The sequence below is a fragment of the Papaver somniferum genome, chromosome 5, assembly GCF_003573695.1.
Source record: "Papaver somniferum cultivar HN1 chromosome 5, ASM357369v1, whole genome shotgun sequence".
Taxonomy (NCBI): Eukaryota; Viridiplantae; Streptophyta; class Magnoliopsida; order Ranunculales; family Papaveraceae; genus Papaver; species Papaver somniferum.
In genome coordinates this window covers 137,387,478-137,409,053 of record NC_039362.1, presented here as the reverse complement: position 1 = coordinate 137,409,053, position 21,576 = coordinate 137,387,478, and the positions used below count along the sequence as shown (strand labels likewise).

At 36.1% G+C, this 21,576-nt stretch overlaps 2 protein-coding genes across 2 annotated transcripts; one reads left to right on the top strand and one right to left on the bottom strand.

Annotated features, from left to right (window-relative positions):
• The first annotated feature begins 1,085 nt into the window (after nucleotides 1–1,085).
• On the top strand, nucleotides 1,086–6,568 carry LOC113282865 (protein TIC 22-like, chloroplastic). Its single transcript, XM_026531969.1, has 7 exons — nucleotides 1,086–1,713; nucleotides 1,811–1,885; nucleotides 3,630–3,686; nucleotides 5,778–5,837; nucleotides 5,920–6,000; nucleotides 6,082–6,117; nucleotides 6,193–6,568. The coding sequence occupies exons 1-7, from the start codon at nucleotides 1,141–1,143 to the stop codon at nucleotides 6,289–6,291; spliced, it is 981 nt and encodes a 326-aa protein (XP_026387754.1). The 5' UTR covers nucleotides 1,086–1,140; the 3' UTR covers nucleotides 6,292–6,568.
• Nucleotides 6,569–8,014: 1,446 nt separating this feature from the next.
• LOC113279677 (F-box/kelch-repeat protein At3g06240-like) lies at nucleotides 8,015–8,548 on the bottom strand. Its single transcript, XM_026528352.1, has one exon. It carries the CDS (start codon nucleotides 8,546–8,548, stop codon nucleotides 8,015–8,017), a length of 534 nt encoding a protein of 177 aa, XP_026384137.1.
• Between the last annotated feature and the right edge of the window lie 13,028 nt (nucleotides 8,549–21,576).

Sequence of the window (21,576 nt, the reverse complement as noted above, 5' to 3'; positions counted from 1 at the left end):
GTATTTATAGAGAATTCAAAAAGAGTCATTGGATAACGGTAATATTTTTGAAAATTAATGGCAATATAAGATAATATTTTTTTAAATTATCAACGGTTATATAATAAGGGCTAAATCTTTTTACTTATAAAAAAATACACAAGTGAGATTTTATAAACAACCTACCTAAAACATTCTCAACCAAAACCATATATTCTAGAACCAAACTAAAACAAATATTATTTATCAAAGCAAAATAGATTTGTCCATTATGTTTCATAGATAACTACAATCTATTGCAATTCTCTTGGATGTATTTCAGGTGTCCACAAGAAGGTTGTTCACGCATCAGAATGGTCATTGAATCATAACCGGAAAAGCTCAGGTATTTTGCGATGTCAAGATCCTAACTTTCTTGAGGAACCACATGATACAATATGCTATGAAGGTTACAGAAGATGAAGATGCTCAGGTATGTACAAACTCCCAAATTTTCCAGCTTGCCCATCCTATTTGCTTGTTTAGGGTTGGAATGAAAAAAATTGCTCATTTGCCTACTCTATTGTTTTTGCTTTTAGCAGTTCCATTTTGGACGATCATTTTTGGTTTTATGTTTAGAGGGTTTTTAGATATCGGAAGTGGAAGTGTTTCTACTTCTGCAGAGCACAAATTAATTTCAGAAATAGAAACAACTTGCTTCTCAAAAGGTTAACCTTTTTATTTTTAAAAATCAACCTGAAATCGTTTTCCAAACTAATTTATGATATTTTTTGCTTCAGAAATCCAAAAGTAACTCCTTAAGTGGCATAAAAACATGCTATTAGTGTTGATGTTGAATTGACAATGCTGAAAATTGATTCATGTCCGATTTTTTTTGGTTTCTGAAGTCCAAGAATAACTTCTTAAGTGGTATCCAAATAGTCAATTAATATTTTCGATCCCGGTACTATTTGATTATCGATTGACGACTATACCCTTAGTTGGAACAGTTGTTACAGTTGCAAACCTCGAATCTCGATTCGTATTCCTAGTCGTCCTGGTTCACTCACTTCAGAACCGATCTCTTCTTATTTACCTTTCCCTATCATTTCTATCGGAAAATCCAAAACCAGAGCAATAAGAAGAAGAAGCTTAAACCCCAAAACTCACTCTAATCCCAAAATGCAATTCCCAAAATGGAATCATCATTCATCATCAGATACCTCTTCTTCATCATCAAAAACCCTAGAAAACCCACTCGACAGAAATCTCAATCTCCATGAAGCTTTCCTTACCCTTCAAAACAATTCTTCTGGTTTTCTCAGTAATCTCTCAAACTCTTTCCAAAATCAACAACAAAATCAATTCAATCTACCCTTTTCTCAACAAACCCATTTCCAATTTCCCTTTGAAAACATATTAAACCAAGCAAAACAAAAGCTTCTGTCTAGAAGTAACAACAGTCCTTGTTGGGCTAGAATCTCTGGTCAAAATGAAAAAACCCTACCTCCTCTTCAAAGGTCTGACCTCGCAATGACTACTGAAAAAATTGAAGAACGTCTTGCTGGTGTTCCAGTTTATGCACTTACTAACTCTTCTGATGAATTTGTACTGATTTCCGGGGTTAAAACTGGGAAATCTCTAGGGTTGTTTTGTTTTAAGAAAGAAGATGCTAATGCTCTTCTTGAACAAATGAAGTCCATGGACCCTGGTATGCGGCGCGGGTCGAAAGTTGTTGCTGTTGCTTTGAACAAAGTGGGTGTTATATTTTGAAGTTGTCATTAGTGCTTAATGTTTAACTTTTTGGTGTGTTTGGATTAGTGTTCTAATAAATGGTGTGTGGTATTAACAGGTTTTTCAAATTAAGCTTGATGGGGTTGCGTTTCGGTTCATACCCGATTCTTCTGAAATTCAGAATGCAGTTAAGGTGAGTACTGAATTACATCTTAATAATAATAAATGTGGTTATGTTTTTGAAGAAAATAGGAGGTTATTATAGTTACGAGTGCAAACAACCAGGTCTTATACTTTTTTGGGTCAATTCGTTTGCTAGCAACCAGTGAACCACAGTAGACTGCAGTGTGAGATTATGCAATACTTATAGAGGTTACATGTAGTTATGAAGATGTTTTGATCACATCTGTTATTGCTGAGATAATGCTCTTTTTGTAGCGTGTTAAGAAAATTTGTATAGTCATCCTCTTACACTAGCTCAGTTTGTACCTAAGAAACACCATCTTTTAAGAAGCTGGAGAAAACAAATGAAATTGATTAGTTTCTTGACTCTGTAGAACACTTTGATGACCTGTGTTAATTTATGTAAACAAGTTGCCAAGGAAGGGTAACCAGCGAAGTGACTTATATGGTGTTACTGCATTAGATTGAGTTACTCATGTAACTGATATTATTGTCTGATCAAGTAAATCTTAAGTTGATGTTTTTTCATCTAGTGGGGTTTCATTGTCAGGCTTTCTGTTTTGTACCAACAACTAAGACATGTAATTCTTAATCGGCAAAGCTGTGATTTGAGAAAGAAAGCTTACACTTTACCAGAGGTAAGCAAGACTTACAGACCAAGGAATCTTGAAACAGAGTTCCACCCGATAGAAAAGGAGAGAAATCTAGGAGACGGAGAAATGATCCCAATGGACAACAATAGAATCGAATTCCCCCCTTTAAGAGCAGCATCAGACTTTCACCCAAAAGAAATGTTGAATCATAATTTGATCGATAGCTTTGTCCAACTGAAGAGGATTGCCAATAGTTCTTCTTATCATTACGTGCTTCTCGCATACGCACATAATGATAACTGGTAAAAAATTCCTTAGAGCTTCACCTGTTGGTGACATATCTCCTTATTCATTCCGTAATGAATTTATTGACGCATTTAGGGCATACCACTTAGTCCCCACCTTCGAAGAGAAATAATCCCCGATTTGGCGAGAAAACATACACTGAAAATATAAATGAATTGCCAATGACTTAAAACTGAGATAAAGACTATAAAGGGGAGAGGTGGCATATCAAAAAAACGGGTTCTTTAAAGTTTCACAATGGGGGAGCTTGTTCTGTTTACTTTCAAGAAATGAAAAGAAAACACCATCTTTTGAAGCGTAGTTTTTTTTTTTTTTTTTTTGATATGTATCAACTCCTTGTTATATGCACTGTATGACCTCTCTAGCAGTGGTTTAAGTTTTTAGTGCAAGTGGTCATCTGCATGATATCAAAGTGAGAGGTCTATAGAATTCATGGGTTCTAGTATCCAGACTAGCATATTTTGGTGTTTGATCTGTTCCAATTTCTTGTTATACAGCAGACCTTGCTCTCCCACCCTTAACACTCACCTGCTACCCGCATATTTGGTAGCTTTTACTCATATTTGGAATATCAAACATTTTCTTTTTCCCTAAATTCTGAGATATGTTTTGTCTTATTGCAGTTGGTCGGATGTGCACTACTCGTCCATTCTGTATATAATATTATAATATTGAACAATCCCCAAGTTGAAGTTTCTACCTATTACTAACAAATTAGGAAAATATACAATGTTCTTGTTTATGCATTTCCAAGTTAAGAATTTGCTGATTGCTCACTGTTCGTAGGGTCGTGATTGTTGTTGTTATATGTATACACGTGTTTGCTGATTTTCACTGTGTTTTTTTGTTCTGTAGGAAAACAAAAAGGTTGGGGTAATTGATGACAGCTTCTCTGGGGTTCCAGTTTTTCAGGTTCGCATCTTAATGCTATCTCATCTTATTGCAGCATTTGTACTTTATCTACTTATTCATTTTTTTCGTAAACCGTCTACTTATTCATTCAAATTTTGTTTATAGGTTACTGTATAACTTGAGCTGTAGACTATGATTATGGATTTTGCAAATGTGTTTTCTTAATTTTTTCTTTGGTAAAGATATGGGTCTACTACACCTTCATTGTTACTCTATAATAAGTAAAAGCCGTAGGTTTACATATTCGAAGCTTGAAGTTTGGTGACTTGTTATAGTTTGTGAAGGTTTGTATTGCTTAAGAGCATCCAGCAATCCACAATGGCGGAAGTTAAAATTGTCCAAAAGCCAAACCAAATTAGGCTTTTACCTATAGCATTTTCGCAAATCCCAAACTATTGATATTAACGCTTATAGTCAAATGGTATTTAAAACTGAGCCTCACCCAAGCTCAATCTATATCCCCCCCCCCCCATATAAGATAACTAGAGCAATTTAGTATCATTTGATGTAAAAACATTATGATAATATAAGTAAGCAGGGAGTACTTTTAAAGTTCGCTTTTTAGCTGGAATATGAATCTTTTGTTTAACATAACTTAAAACTGTGCCCGGCTAATATTTGGCATAGCTTTATTTGCAGCTTTTTGGTATTTTAGCAAGTTCCGCATTTAATAGCTTTTTGGCATTTTAGCAAGTTCCGCATTTTATAGCTTTTTTGCATTTATGGTCGTGATTGTGGATGCTCCAAGTGTGACTAGTAGTCACTAGTCAGAATATATGAGGAGTGTTTTTGTATATCTATACCATAATTCCAAAGGTGTTGCTCATATATAGTAGGATGGCCAAAGTAATGTAAATTTTGGAATCCGTTGGTCTACAGATTTTCTTTTCTGGTCTTAAAAATTTAATCATTGCTGTATTAGTGAAAGAAGGTTTGGATCTTAGATTGTATGTGCCCACTGGTTCTGAGTGATGAGTATCAATTCAATAAAAAGATACTAGATGATAAATCACAAGTCACAACTATGATCAATCAACCATCAAACTTTAGTAAGCTAATAATCCTGTTTTACCGGAGTTGTACACTTCCTAAGCTGCTAATCAATAAAACACAAACTAGATAAGAGTGGTTTTCTAAATAGCACTTAAAAACCTCAATAGGGATCTTCAATCGAGATCTGTTTCAAACAACTTGTCTTAATTTTCATTTTTACTGTCTGACAATTGAAAATTGATAAATAAATTTTATGTAACACCAAATTTTGAGCAGGTGAGCTATCTGTATTACAGCTTGTAGGTCTCATATCCAATTTGTATAAACTTGTTCTTTCTTTATGTCTACTTTGCTTATAGTTGTAACAGTATAATCAAATCATAAGATGAATTCTTACCTAGATACCTCTGCTACCGTAATTTCTTTCAATATGCACTTCAAGATCAAGGACTCGACAAATCAAGGAGAATCCTGAAATTTTCTGAGTATGCCCTTGAACCCTAACTGCTTAACTGTAGCTTTTAGATTTCAACACGTAAAGCTAAATTAGGTAATTCGGTTTATTTAGTGCTTCTTAAGCTAAGTTAGTTTATAATTTGGTTAAGCAATATGGTGCTCTTTCACAATTTTTATGTGATAATCGTCATCTTTCATAAGTTTGCCATTTGTGTGACATAGACCATCATTCTCATCTGGAGGACAGAGAAAGTTAGGCTTCACTGATGAAGCTAGTGGGAATGTGATAGGAATCTTACAATGTTGTAGGAAGTCTTGAGTAATCCAGGTTGGTAACTTAGGAATATAATCAGTTTTAAGTCCTGCTGAACAAAGTGAGAGAAGGTGATATGGTTCTTAAGTAAAGAGGTAAAGGTTTTCCGTGTGTTGAAAATAAACTTCGACTCTTTTTAAAACTTTTAGATAAAATTAGAAAGAAACTATGATGAATTTTCTAAAGGTCTATCGCACTTTTAGTTTTCCTTTTCAAGAATGCCGGAGAAAAGAAGATTTCATGGAATTTGAACAGTATGCTTTTTGCATCATATTGTCCTCTCTTTTCGCCCTGAACTTTCATTAATAAATTTCTCATCCTTCTGACAGTCTCAAAGTCTGATCTTGAAGAGCCAGAATAAGAGATATCGTCCAGCTTTCTTCAGAAAGGTAAGCCTGGAAACTGATCTGGTGCATGCTATTTTTTCCTTGAGAACAAGTAGTAAGTTTTTTTTATCTGTTTTTATTCCAGGAGGACCTCGAGAAATCTCTGTTAAGAGCTGCAAGCCAGCAAAGCCAATTAAACCCTGCTATGAAACAAGGAGATATTCAGGTTGGATCTGCTATGCACTTCAGTTATGTTATCTGCAACGATGCAAAGCTAACATAACTAACCCAATTTGTTATTTCATAGGTTGCTGTTCTCGAGGAAATTATCAAAGGGATGCAGGTAAACATCTTTGCATAGAAATTGACTTTCTCAACTATATTTAAGTACATGCTTATACAGAGAACAATTTTGCAGGAGAGTTCAACCTCGAAGTGGGATGATGTCGTGTTCATCCCTCCTGGTTTTGATGTTTCTACTGATCTTCAGCAGCCGAAAGTTACTGCGACCGTGTAGCCAGAGAGTCTTATATTTCTGTTTTCCATTACACTCTGTTTACACTTCAGTTTGTTAACTCTGTGACTGTTTCTGTTAGTCTAGTTAGATGCGTGCCTCTTGCTTATTGGACTGCCATTTATGGATTATGTTAGTCCAGATTTTGTATACAAGGCAGAGCTTGTGTAGTGTAAGAGAGAATTATCAATTTCAATATCGTTTTCATTGTTAGTATGGTCTTGAAAGCATAGCCCGATCCACATTGTAATTTTCTCTCTCAAACTGAGTTCTCAGTTTTGTTATTTCCTAAGAACTCTATTCTCTTTAAAAATCATTTTTTCATTCAAATCTTTTCTTCTGTCAGATCTTCACATTCCCTTGGCAGTGAAATCAACTAATTCGTATGCATGTCTATCACAATTAAAGCATTTAGGCTTGGCACAGGAAGATGCATCAAAATAAACAATGGCAATCAAAATAACCTGCTGTAGACTTGGCATTGGAACAAGTTAATCGACCAACCTCTTCTTATGACTGGCAATCACTGCACAGTTTTTCCACAACAATTCCTAAACATGGCAATTACTTGGTTGAGAATCATATGAAAGAATGATGATATGTCAAAGCAACCGAAACAAACAAGACAGCAGAAGGAAATCCATCAAAATTTGGAACACATTTCAAATCTCCTCATGATGAGATGGAAGCACTGTTATGAGTGAAAACGCGAATATCAATTGGATACTGCATTACATTTATCAAGCAACTGGACCAGTCGGATAGAGATGATCCATGCCCACACTGGCAGAGACCGAAAGAAAACACTACGATACTTTTTTAAATTCTAATGTCCGGCACCACTAGGAAAAGCGATCATCAAATCGAAGCGGCATTTTCCAAAAAAAAAATCCATTTGGAGACCAAATTTCCTCGTAAATCCAAATCAAACTTTTTAAACAACAAAAAGCAAGCCCCCTGAAGTTTTGGACACTCTTCAAAAACCCTCTATAGTTTCAATGCATACCATACAAATTTCTTATGTTTTCATGATCTAATAATCCCATACTCTACAAATGCTATCTCAAACAGAAGCAATATGAACGAAGGGTTTTATAAAATCACCATCATCATCAATAAAAAAAGACAGATCTTTATGAGAAACTAAACATCATTATTAACTAAATTAAACAACAGCAAGAACCCACACACTGTATGACATAAGCTCAGATCTATAAATCCTATAAAATTTGAAAATGGTTTTCTAAAGACCAGCACTATCAAAACTAATCCTTGTCAATAAGAGCACCAGCAGGCAGCGGCACCTCTGCAATAAGCAGAAGTAACAGCTCTATCTCTTTCATGACCCAGCCATATCCCAAATCTGAGCTGTAACTTCTTTCTCATCAATTTCCATACTCTTGTGTCTGAAATTCAACACCTATAGTTGCTTTTGTATTTCTTGAATATCTACAAAATTTGAGTTTTTGCCAGGCTAACTAGATGGTCAAAACATGCGTCTCTTAAACTCTCCCGTTTGGGTACAATCTAATTTCTCCTTATATTCTCCTTGATAACTTGGATGGCTTTCATTTGTGACAAACATGTACCAAAATGTAAGCTAAAACTATTGATATCAGTTCTGGTTATTTCATATGTCACATACAAAGACAGAGTAGCATGGGGCATGTATACTCGATGCCATAGCTACAGAACGTAATCCTACACTGATAAGCTTAATCTCTCGTTAGAATGAGTGGGGATCGAATGAAATCCTACAGAACGTAATTCTTAACGTGTAGACTTGTACTTCAGATTTCTTATCGTCCCCAAATAATATCCTCACCAACCTGTAATCATCATTCAAGTAATCATAACCAAACCCATATGACCCATATGAGGCATCCTTCACGGAAAAACCTGAAGTTAATGGCGGAGGTGGTATTTTCCTGTACTCTCTTGTAGATGGGTTCCATAAACAAATACAACCATCCTCAAAAATCCCAAAGCAAAGCAAGCCATTACAAGAACCCCAGATTCTAACATCTTTATCATTGCAATCAGATTTTAAGGGATAGTTTATCTCAATAGCTTTCTTGCATGATGACGGTGGCGATGCATCAAAATAACCTACTGAGTACATTCTGTAATTTCCCGTTAACATGATATTCAAGTGGTTGTTCTTAATAGCATTATCAAGGTGTCGATTGGCAAACTCTTTATCTGCCGCACGATTTCTTCCCGGGATTTTCCCCGGGATTTTTGGGCCTGAACGTAGCATCGTCCCCCGACATTCATTCTGAATAATTGGTAATGTTTATCTAAAGTCGCCACCCAGTATCATGGTAAACACAGTTGTTGGGTTCTTCATCATTTCTGCATAGCGACTTCATCCCATATAATTGTACAAAAATTCTTAACAGACTCCGAAAAAAATCGAGAAAAAAAACCGCCAGACACATAACACATAATCGGGACCCATTGTTCCCCAAAGCGGGGTCCATCGGGACCCACCAGAAAATTCTGTGTCTGGCAGTTTTCCCGTAGTCCAAAATCTACGGGAAATTATGAGTAATTAAGAATTACTCATAATTATAATGATTCAAGAATTTTCTCTGACGAATCTAGAGCGCAAATATCTAGTACTTAAGGTATCAAGGTAAATTGCCTGGGCACACTGTGTAAAAGGCTTCCAAAATGATGGTGAAAGTACGATTTTACCCTTCCCTAAAAACTAACCCTAAAATCCTATTAACACTTAAGCTAAGTCCTCGTTTCATTTCAACATTAAACCGTTTCTTCTTCTCCTCCACCCTCCCTGTATTAGTCGTCTCATTTTCTCCATTAACGACTGTGGAGAAATTCTTTTTGTCCATATGATTCATCGTCTAAATCGTCGATGCGAAAACTTTAATCGACGACTAACTTCTTCTACAAACATGGCACGTATCAAGAAGACTGCTAGACTGGCGAGTGAAATCCATGATCTCGTCGATATCGTTAAAGAAGCGATGATGTGTTCGAGAACAAGGAAGAAATCAAAACAGCCGGAGAAAGAAATGGCTCCAATCAGAAGATATATCCATTAAAACCGTCAACTCTAACTTGAGTTTCAGTTTAATTTGATGTTCTATTAAAAATTAGGGTTTGAATTGGAAAAATTGGATTCTCATTTTTCGAGTCGTTAATCACGAGGCTTGTTTTCTTAATGATTTTTCATGTGCATGTTGGACTTTTGAGAAATCGTCAACCATTAGAGTGGCGGAGAAAACAATTCCTGCTGTAGTAAAAAAAATTTAGGTTACAATCGTTAACCATTTTATTTTTTCTTAACGATTTTTTATATGCATGTTAACTTTTCTCAGATGATCATTTTTATTCATCCACGAATTTATGATATTCCAAACCACCTCTTTGTCCCAAATATTGAAAAAGTTGTTCACATAAATAGTAATATGTTAACGATTCATGTGGACGATTAATTTTATAAGTGAACGACACTGTGCCATACATATGCGGCTCCTCTGTCAAAAAAATTGGAAGGGTCGTTAAGGAAAAACGCTGGAATCGTTAAGCATGAACTAAAAATATTTAATGAATTACATGTGGTCGTTAGTTTTTGTAAGGGTCGTTTATTTTAGGATTTTTTTTCTGACGACCCTTTGATATTTTTGTTGTCTTTGGCTTACAGTAGCAAGAATAAAAAACATAAGAATGTCATGGTAACTCCTCCATCCAGACCTCCTTGCAACTTAAAATACCTAAATGCGGGTTTATTACGAGGAAAAACACCGAGTGAGGTAGCCTTAATTATCCGCGAACCCAGAGACCCATGTGCTGATTGGTCTGAATCGTCAGCTTCATCCTCTGATGTTATATCTACAACCCCAAGCGATGAAGAAGAAGTCGCGAAACATGAAGAAATTCCTTTAGGAGGTGAATATGTTGCTTATGATGATGAGGAGGATGGTAATGATGGTGGCGATGGAGGGAATGGTGGTAATCGTGGTAATGAGGAGACAAAGATTGAGAAAGAGGGGGATGAAGGTAATGAAGATGATGAGGATGGGGAGGGAAATTGTAGTGGTAGTGGTGATGAAGAGGGGTATGAGGATGATGGTAATGATGGAAATGGTAATGAAAGAAATGATAGTGGTAGTAGTGATGATTTTGAGGAGGAGGAGATTCGGGAGCATAAGGATGCGGCGCAACCACAGCCACAACCAAAGAAGAAAGGTCTAATTGAACCCAGTGCGCGACACAATCCACCCATACGTTTGCAGCTTACTCGTCTTAGCAATGGGAAAGCCAGAGGTGAACCTAAAGACGGCGACAAAGTTCTATTTGGATATGATAGCTCGTGGGCCCGTACCATCTATGAGACAATCGTAACACTCCCAACTTTTCTTTTCATATAACATGTTGATATTCAATTTTTTATGTTTAATTTGTATTTGTTTGTCTTTTGTAGGATCATAAGAATGCCTGGCGTCTTTTTAGACACCAATCTTCTTATGCAAAAATGAAAAAATGGCCGCTAGAAGGTGAATGTGCAAGAGTGAGAGACATTGTTGAAAACTCAGGTTTGTATGCTGCGGTTGAGAACTCCGTGATTGCGTATGATAACGCTGCAGTATCATGTTTTTGTGAGAGGTATTATGGTGAAGTCGATACATTCCAATTCCCCTTTGGCGAGATGACATTGATTCCCGAAGATGCAGAACAGATTCTAGGATTGCATGTTAAAAGAAAATTCACTGGTGACAAGTTCATGAAAAGCCTAGGTTGGGATAAAATATATGCATTGACGAAGAAGTTGTTTGGGTGGGATAAAGATACAACGGCTGGGCTTTTCATCAAGGGATTACCCAAAGAGAGAGTTTAAACTCAAAACTATTAGAAATATGTATGCTGGGTCACTTAAGAGAGGCGGAGACAATCAATTACAATCTGATTTGGAAGTTCGTGCGACGGAAGTTGCATACTTGTTATATGTCTTTGATTCAGTCATATTTCCCGATAGCAAAGGAAATAGAGTAAGTGCCAACCTTCTTCAACTTTTGGACCCTTTGCAGGAGGTGAGTAAGTATTCGTTGGGGACTGCTGTAGTAGCACATTTGAACGCTGAGCTAGCAAAGGCATCCCGAGAACGAACTTCTCAAATGAACGGGAATTTGGCTCTACTTAAGGTAATTTGAGTTATCAAATTTTGTTCGTTCTTTAAATCAATTGTTAGTCTATAATTTTAAATTTTTGTTGTGTTTTAGGTGTGGATTTACGAGCATTTTCCTTTATCGATCAAAGACGATGAAGACGTCCAATTGGAGCCAACATTGGACAATACTAAACCAAGAGGAACCCGATACAAGTACATTGGGGGTCAGGATAATGAGGAAACCCAGAAGTTGAAGTTGTTATCCATGCGCCAAAAATTGGACAACATGACCGCCAAAGAGGTAAACTTTGATCCGTACAATGAAGATAGAGGAGGAGGAATCCAAGATCTATTATATTACCATGTCCCTCCGTTTTACCCTTATGGATATTGAATGTACAATCCGAATAGAGTAATGCGTCACCTTAGGTATGTTCAAGATTCACCCGATGAGGATTATGTTCCACCGTTTAATTATAAACTAAAGAAATGCAAGGCGGACGGAAAGACGTTGGATGTTGTTTACGAACCTGAGCTTACGACTGAGCATCGAAATAATAGGCATTCGGAGAAAAGAAAGGTAAAAATCTCTTTTTGGGAGTTTGTAATGAAGTTCACGAGGCAAGTGCAGATTACATGCCATGGTACGAAGGCTTCTCCCACGGTCGGTTTATAAGGATTGATCAGACTACGGGTAGGAGGAGCAATAAAGCATCTTCCTCTGCTTCTACAGCCGACACTAGAGATGATTCCACCATTCTTAAACTTGTGGTAAGTACTTATGTTTTGAATTGTGTTATTCATTTACATACAATTTTAATAATTTTAATCTTAAATGGTATTTGAATGCAAATAGCGGGAACGCATGAAGATCTTTATGAAGTCATTTTGTTGCAAAGCCGACAACGGAGAAGTGGTAGAACCTGAGCAAAGCCGTATGTATGCTGAGTACTGCGAACACATTGAAAATCCTCAAGCGAAGAAAATGTTTGCTGATTTGGAAAAGCAATGTAAGAGGAAAAGGAAAACAGCTAGCCAACTAAGCCAAGAACGTGCTGAACAAAGTGAAGGAAACAAAGATGATGATGATGATGAAGCTAGTGGAGAAGATGGTAGTTCTCCAAATGGCAGTCCTGCACAGGGTCCTTCAAAGAAAAATTGGAAATCATCAAGTCAGGGAAGTCGGATGTTTTAAAATTTGATTAGACCTAGTCGAACTTATGTCTTTTGGTATTGTCGACTTGAACTTATGTGTTTCGTAGATACAACTATTATCTTTAGTTCGTACTATTGATTTTGTTTGAATGGTTTGTTTGTAAAAACTATTTTGTGTTAAAAATTTAGCATAATGTTTAGAAGTTGTTGTGTCTATATGATTGTTAAAATGACGAGGACCATCACATTGAAAAGCTGGAAAATATGTTAATGTGAAGTGAGAGTCGCCAACATATTTTAAAAATGAATGTTATAGTCGTTAGGGGTGTATTTTTAAATTAACGACCCTTACCGACTCTTTCACCGATCATTTTTAATCATCAACGACTAATTCATATGTAAAAGCACCTCTTTGTTTGGAAAAATTAAAGAGTCGTTAAGTTACATCTGAACCATTAACGATTCAAAATCGACGACCAATTTGTTAAACCAACGACTTTTACTATAGATATATGCAACCAAAGAGTCGTCAATCAAAAGGAAAAAAAAATTAAGAGTCGTCAATAAAATTTAAAGAGTCGTCAATGAAAAGACAAAAAATATTTAGAGTCGTCATTCTTGTCGTTTTTCATTAAGGAAATAACATTACATCAATCTTGCATTACTTAGTATGGATAATCTAGAATTTGACGATTTAAGTGTTCTTCGATGAACCTCCTTGCACGTCGGTACAACGTCGTATATTCTTTGTGGTGAATAAACTTTGTCTCCCAATTCCGAATTCTCCACAGGCCATTAAAATGTTCCAACTAGAATTGAAAGAATCATTAAATGTTAATATGCGAATTTTTAACGGTTACATAGGTATAAAAATGATTGGATTACTCACTTTTTCCCTTAGAGGAGCTTGTGGATGATAGTCGTACACCATATTTATAACTTTTACATACTCTCGCATTGCGCTTTTTATGTAGTTGAATTCAAATGCCAAGTCTCTCAATTTACGGTTATTGGGATCCCCGGTACGTCTGTAAAACAACTCTTAAAATCTTTTCCGAAATATTGAATAAATTTCATTCGGACGTTCACGGAACGTATTAGCAAACGATATAACGAGACACAAATCTTCAAATGATTCCCATTCCGATATTTCCATTGAAAGTTTATGCAGTTTGGTAGTAAATGAATTGTTTTGGACAATTTTCTCAATGGAAGGGTGGTATTATATAGAGTAAAATCCCAACGGTCGGATATTTTTGAAATCCTTCAAAAAAGTCGTTAACTAATAAAACCAAATAATAGTCGTTAGGTTACTATATATAAAGGTTAACGACCACAACACTATTCTGAACAACATTCATTAGATTGAAACTTGGAAATAGTATCACACGAATTAGAAGTTGAAAATCACATTAAACTTGATCTAAATAAATTCTTTTTAACACACTGCATTTAATTCCTTTTCCCGGTGCGAGATTCAACTGTCAATGCGGCTTCAAAGTGATAAAACGGCTCTTTTCTCCATTTGATATATTTTTCTTGTGCCGCAAACCTATCCCCTCTGTTCTTATCAAGAAACTCGTTGTACTTAACGCACAATTTCTTAACATGAGTAACTTTATCCCCAATGTGGGCTGGAGTATAATCATGGCGTGCTTTTTTGTAGTTTCCCATCTTTCCAACAAAAGGATCGAATGAAACCAAGTTCCAAAACATAGAGTCACCGAGATGTTCTTTGTTAATATCTAGGACTATGTAATAATTTTTAATCCATTCGGTCTCTTCCTCAACTTGCTTCATTCTTTCCCTGAGTTGGAATTGTTCTTGACCTCTTTTTTTTTTGCCTCGAGCCTCTTTTCTTCTTCTACCGTAGCCGATGACGATGATGTAGATGCATTACGGCATTTGTTTTTTTACCGATTCTTCCAAAGATTCAAAGTATTTTCCAAGTGGTGGTGATGTAGATGATTTTATAGTAAGTTGCTTGCTTCTTTTGCTTATCTCTTCTTCCATTGCCGTAATTGATTTGGTTGTTCGTTTGCATTTTCTTAATATGTTTTCAGTTGATGATGGACTTGCCATTGAGAGAAAAGATTTATTCTGATTTTGATGGGGTTGAGATCTTTATAAAGAAAATTTCATAACGGCTCTTTTTTTTGGGAAAAGGAACGTACGGAAAGAGCCGTTGAGGACTGGTATATTTAAATTCGTTAATGTATATGGTAAGGACGTAACGACTTCCACAGAGTCGTTAGCAAAAGAATAGCACAAAAACGACTCTGAATACCCAAAACATCCAGGAGATCATCAGATATGGTTTACCTGAGTCGTTAGTTATATTAATAGGATCGTTAACAACCTCAAATAGGTATGTTTAGAGTCGTTTGTTTATTAATAGCACAAAAACGACTATGAATATCCAAAACATCCAAGAGATCATCAAATATGGTCTACCTGAGTCGTTAGTTTATTAATAGGGTCATTAACGACCTCAAATAGGTATGGTTAGAGTCGTTTGTTTATTAATAGCACAATAACGACCCTTAAGTTCCAAAAACATCCAGGAGACCATCAAATATGGAGTACTATAATCGTTAGTTTACTAATCGGTAACGGCTAAAAAAGGAATGCTTAGAGTCATTTTTTTATTAATAGCACAATAACGACCCTGAAGTTCCAAAAACATCCAGGAGACCATGAAATATGGAGTACTAGAATCGTTAATTTTTATGAATACCAACTTAACGACTCATATTGATAAGGTAAGAGTCGTTAGGTTAAATAGCTAAATTGTAACCGAATTATTTCGAAAAAAATAATTATAATGATAAGTTAATAACACAAGATAAAAGAAATTGTATTCGTTAGGGATTCGTGATATTACAAACATCCAAGCTGTAGATACAACCATCTTCCAAAAGCATGCTTCAAAATCGAAATCTTAAAAAAAAAAACAACTCCTTCCACATTTAGTCGCACATGTCAATGTGTTCATACATTGTACTGGTGTTTGGTCCAAAGCATTCCACATGTTCATTGCATACTCATACTGGTTTGTCCACTCCTTAGTGTAGTCTCCCCAATCACCATAGGTCACCCGTGGTAGAGGACATTCTTCGGAAATCTTCAAACCTATGTAATGTTTATTGTTGACATGTTCCATTACAATTCTTCTTTTCTTTATCGCCGCCTCGTACCTAGTTCTTGAGGGTACGTACATACAAGAGCCTTCTAGGAAGCCTTTGCTGAATACAATTACAACACAAATGAATGTGTCTGCTAATAGTTGACCACCAAAAGGAATTTCCATCCAAAACTTAAAACCGGCCTTCTTCGACCCCTTCCGCCATTTCACGTTAGATACTGTCACACCTTCAAATGCCCCAACAATTTTCTACGAAAGTGTAACCCGGAAGTACAGTGGTTCTGCGAATAAAACTTCTCCCACCTGCACTTCAGCCTTATAAGTTTGCACCAATGCAAACAGCCAACCTTTCAGTTTACTAGCGGAAGCCTTTACTCTTCTTTATCTTCACTTAAACTTCTCAAATGCACCCCATAATGCATTAAATTCATGCCATATTTGCTAACAACAATCAGTCTATCAAGAACACTTAGGACATGACATAATCATCTCATTTTATTGCATCAAAGGGAATAAATATAAAACTTTGCCCACTTAGGGACTTGCACAGACTTTTTCACCTTGAACCAAGCCTTAAACTTACAAAAAAACTCTCAATTTGAGTCTCACACTCTCCTGTGCTAGCCTGCCGAATTTCCCATGCCTTAGGACTATTTGTACAACAGCTTTACTTAGCCAAAACCGTGCACAACTGTTTTACACTCCAGAAACAACCATCTGTCCCATGGAGCAGTTGCATAACTGCCACTAACTGTGCTAACTGGCCAGTTCTTCTCCAGCTCGCGCCAATCATCCAACACATGTTCTTTTGAAGTTGGCAACCTTCCCCCACGATTATAAACTCCCTTTATAACTGTTCTCACTTTGTCTCGCGTGTTTGGCATGCTTGTGAAGTTCTCAACCCACTCCTAACCGTCACTTGAGCTGTATTACACCACTTGTTGTGCATCACCGTACTTTGGCCTTAAACTGATGCCATCCACCTTGGCACTGCCAAATTCTTGCTCTAAGCTCATGTACGTACCATTATTATGCTTTCATTATCAATGCGTCACATGCTTCACTATGCCAACTTGCATGACAATGACAATGCCACTCTTGCATTACCAACTTGTTTGCACTTGTTCAAGCTTTGTCCTGGCCTTGAACTTATGCATACACTAACTCTTAGTCTATTCCACTTGCTTGCATCGTCCTTGAGTTTTGGCCAACTCAATTCCACGGACATGCCAACATGCCAACCCGCATGTTGCATGTTGCATCTTAAAACTTTGGCCTAGTCTTTCCTTTGCCTTAATGAAGCTCCATTGTGTCGGTCAATAGCTTCATTCCATAGCCAAATGTCTTTAAAATGTAGTGCTGCACTTGAACTCCATTATCCGTACGGGGTTATGCCATTCTTAGCACCTGACAGTCTATACAGTATACCGCAATTATGGCTCCGTGATGCGCCATTACGGCTATACTGACTTGGCCTGCAACTCTGTAACGCGTAATCATTATGTGTCACCTGCATCCCTGTCATAGATACCAACTCTTTGAACTTCAATTCTTTCTCTTTTGAATCTCCTTCCATGATCATGGTTAAATAGAGTTTCTTGTCCTCGACAAGTTTAGCCGCTATTTTTGTTCTTGCATATTCGATTTGGGTGAGCTTAAGTCCGTCGGCCTCGTAGAAATTCCCTAATTATTCTGTTGCAACATGGTAACCACAATTTCCATCCCCATCAACATCGTCGGTGGATATAAGGTGATCTAAGATGACGTAAGGAAGTTGTTCGGTATACTCTTTGTACAAAGTGTAAGCAACACGATGTGGTCTTCCTTGCGAATCCCTAGGTGTCTTCAGATTACCCTTTCTTCCTCTTATCGTCACCATACCACTAGTTTTGCTTTGCTGGGTATCGACCGCATACTCAACAATATCCATATCTTCATTTTCTTGCTTTTTTTGACCGACCTCGTTTCTTAGGAATGAAAGACTTTTCGTACTCCTCATATTCCGCCCGGACATGCTCATGACGTGATAAGTCTCTATCACAACCTTTGTCATCGTTAACAGTTTTTCTAAATGACTTTTTAGTTGTTGGTCTTCCCGGTGGTTTTTTTTTGATTGGATCTTCTTCAAACCCCAAGCTCTTACCGGCGACCGGCCACAAGTTAGTAACCATAATTTTTCGGTATTTTTCGTTGATGTACTTTCCAATCTCCAAGTCTCCAAAGTCTTCATCGGCTAAACCCGTGGGCTTTGGGATGAATGAAAGTTGCTGCCAGAATGGATCGATATCTCCAAGAGGAATGAGATCTTTGTACCCACCAAGTTTATGTTTACACGGGAGGTCGATCCAAACATCGGTTGTACAACTACACTTCATCACCTTTCCGGCGGCCGCTTTTGCTCTAAAATCATTAATTTCATCCATCATATGTGAAAATGCAGGGGGTCTAACAACCTCACCCAATATTTCGATTAGAAATCTGTATGGAAAACCTTCAATATACTTTCTAGAGAATCAACTAGACAGTCAGACTCAATCTAGATAAAAGTATATCAAAGTGCACTATATCTCAAATCACTTGATTTGATCTTTACTCAAAAAAATAGAAATCTGCGAGTCTTTATCAAATACAAGGAATATAAACTTGGATGGTACCAAAGACCAATATCCAAGGATCAATCAATTTCCTATCAACAACCAAAGGTTGGGTTTCACTATTGATTGATACAACGCACAAACTGTGATATTACAATTATATAACAAAATATAATGCGAAGTAGAAATAACACAGACAATAAGGAACATGGTGAAAATAACTGTTATTTTTTATATACTCGGTTTAATATCTTTCTTGACAATATCATTAACAAATAAATTGTCAAAGGTATTCCAAAATCAATGCTATGATCCATGGTATTTTCGAAACCAATAGTGTAACACCGCCAAAAGATGTCCTTAAGGCTACGATACTGAAAAAGCGGGGTTCTAACAACCACAATCAATATTTCATTTAGGAAATCTGTATGGACTATCTCCAATTTATATCCAATAGAATCAACTAGACGGTCAGACTCAATCAAGGAAAATACATCCAACAATTATATCTCTATTTCTCAAATCAATCTGCAATCGAATAGATAGAAATCTGCGAGATGGATTAATATGAGAAACACCTTGAACGGTACCAAATACCAAATGTTCAAGTGTCAATCAATTTATATCATCAACCAAAGTTTGGATTATATAATTGACTGAACTATGTAAAACCTGTGATATTTCAATTATATAAAAATATAATGCAGAAAAGAAATAACATAACCACTAGAAGTTTTGTTAACGAGGAAACCACAAATCCAGAAAAACCCCGGGACCTAGTCAATTTTTTAAAACCACACTGTATTAATCCGCTACAGACTCTATCTTACTACAAATTAACTTCGGACTAGAATGTAGTTGAGCCCTAACCAATCTCAAACTGATCAACGTACAGTCGTGTTCCTTACATCTCCAGAACCATGCCAGATTCTATGCACTTGATTCCCTTAGCTGATCTCACCCACAACTAAGAGTTGATACGACCCAAAGTCGAAGACTTGATAAGCAAATCTGTCATACACAAAAAAGTATATTCGAATGGATAAATCTTTACCCCACATAAATACCTATGAATTTTTGTTTCGTCTTTTGATAAATCAAGGTGAACATGAACCAATTGATATACCAGACTTATATTCCCGAAGAAAAACCTAACAATATCAATTACCTCTCAATAACCTAACGATATATGGTTGTCGAATAAGTTATTATGGAATCAAAAAGAATGAGACGAAGAGGTTTGTGATTACTTTTTATATATTACCTATCGGAGATACATCTCAAGCAAATCTTAGAGAAGATAATACTTAATATGATAGAACAAAGTAAGATCATAATACGCAACTACAGAGAAAATAGTTGGATCTAGCTTCAGCATCCCAATGTAGTCTTTAAGTCGTTAAACTACAGGGTTTTGGAAAAACCTAAGGTCAAAGAGGAATCAACTGTAGTCGCAACTAGTATCACACATGAGATGTGGGGATTAGGTTTCCCAGTTGGTAGAGTTTTCCCTTTTATAGTCTTCAAATCAGGATTTGCAATCAATGTTACCTAGGTAACAAAGCATTCAATATTCACCTTTAGATGAAAACCTGATTAGATTCAAGACAATATTTTTCAACCGTTATATTGTGTTAACAAGTAAAATGTGCCTTCATTTAGATATAGGTAACTGTACCTAAACGTGTAGACTTGGTTGCCTCAACAATAATTAACCGAAGTTAGCCATATGAACACTTTCATATCAAACTGGTTCATCTTAATCACAAGCAATTCAAATGAATCAAATGAAACTAGTTATAGATTTGTTCAATTGTTTATATTCTCATAGAAGTATACAAGACACAATTGAAGCAAAACTGGTTTTGATTCACTTGAATCTATTCATGAACATTGTAGACACGGTTTGCAAAGATTGCCTTATATAAATGTATTTTTTCATGAGTATAAACCGATTTTAGAAGATAACCCACTTTGGTATGCAAACGGGTACGCATACCTAAGTTCCCGGACTTGGTCTTGTTTGCCATTATGCAAATGGGTACGCATACTGTCGTTCACGACCAACCTCAGTTGATTTAGTACGCATACAGGTATGCATACTATAGTTCTGGACTGTAACCGTTAAACCAGTACGCATACGGGTATGCATACTATAGTTTCCGGAATTCAACTGTTGAACCAGTACGCATACGGGTATGCATACCAAGTTTCCGGACTTGGAATATATTTACAAAGTAAGCGTACAAGTACGCATACTGTGCTATATCGAATCAATGGTTATTTGTTCTAAAATCCTATTTTAATCATTGAAACATTCTTAGAAGACATCAAATGACTGTCTCATACAAATTATATAAGATGTTACTAGGAAATTTTCACATGATCATATTTTTAATTTCTTCAAGAATATGAGATGAACTTGGATAAAGAGAAAGCTTACCAACACACATTTTGAGAAATATATAAGCGAGTTAAACTCAGCTCGAAATATCAAATTTGTATACTGTAAAGTCTATATAGCTATACGAATTTTTCTCTCAATAGAGATAGAATATAAATATATTTCTGAGTGATAGATGAGTTCAAGTGTCCACATACCTTTTGTTGATGAAATTCCACAAGCTCCTCTTAGTAGTTCTTCGTCTTCAATCGATAAACACCGTGATGTCTAAATCTCAACTACACATTTTATCATAATCCGACATAGCTATAAGTAAACTAGAAATCAAGACTTATAGTTTTGACAACTAAACTTGACAAAAAACAATCTTGAGATAGCAACTCTTGCGAGTTCGACCGAACAGTAATCTAACAGATAGACCACTCTAAAAGTATACAGAAAAAGAAAATACCACATTCTCGTTATACATATACATTTAAAATAGTGTGTTATATAAATCTATGATGGGGAAGGATCAGATGACATGGTTACTGATACCTTATTTTGGTATTTCCAAGATATCTTTATATTATATAACCCAAACCAGAACGAATTTGAAGTTATTTTATTTGGCTACATATGTTCTTCTTAAAAAGTTCAAAAAGAGCATTCTTGAAATTAATCGTTAAAAATTAACGTACAAAATAAAAAATGATATATGCAACCTACATATGATACCATTTTACATAAAAATTCTTGGAATATGGGTGTTTTATCTACTTTGTTTTCGCCAGATGAGGTTAACAAAATTAGGTCAATTAGGTTAACCCTTAGTCAAAGAGATAAAATAATGTGGGTACTAGGTCAATTAAATTAA

Excerpts from the sequence above, each read along its gene's own strand:
- LOC113279677 (XM_026528352.1), bottom strand. The coding sequence starts at position 8,548 with ATGCTACGTTCAGGCCCAAAAATCCCGGGGAAAATCCCGGGAAGAAAT.
- LOC113282865 (XM_026531969.1), top strand. The coding sequence starts at position 1,141 with ATGCAATTCCCAAAATGGAATCATCATTCATCATCAGATACCTCTTCT. Across the intron at positions 5,838-5,919 it reads GTCCAGCTTTCTTCAGAAAG|GAGGACCTCGAGAAATCTCT; the intron begins GTAAGCCTGGAA and ends TTTTTATTCCAG. Across the intron at positions 6,118-6,192 it reads AAATTATCAAAGGGATGCAG|GAGAGTTCAACCTCGAAGTG; the intron begins GTAAACATCTTT and ends ACAATTTTGCAG.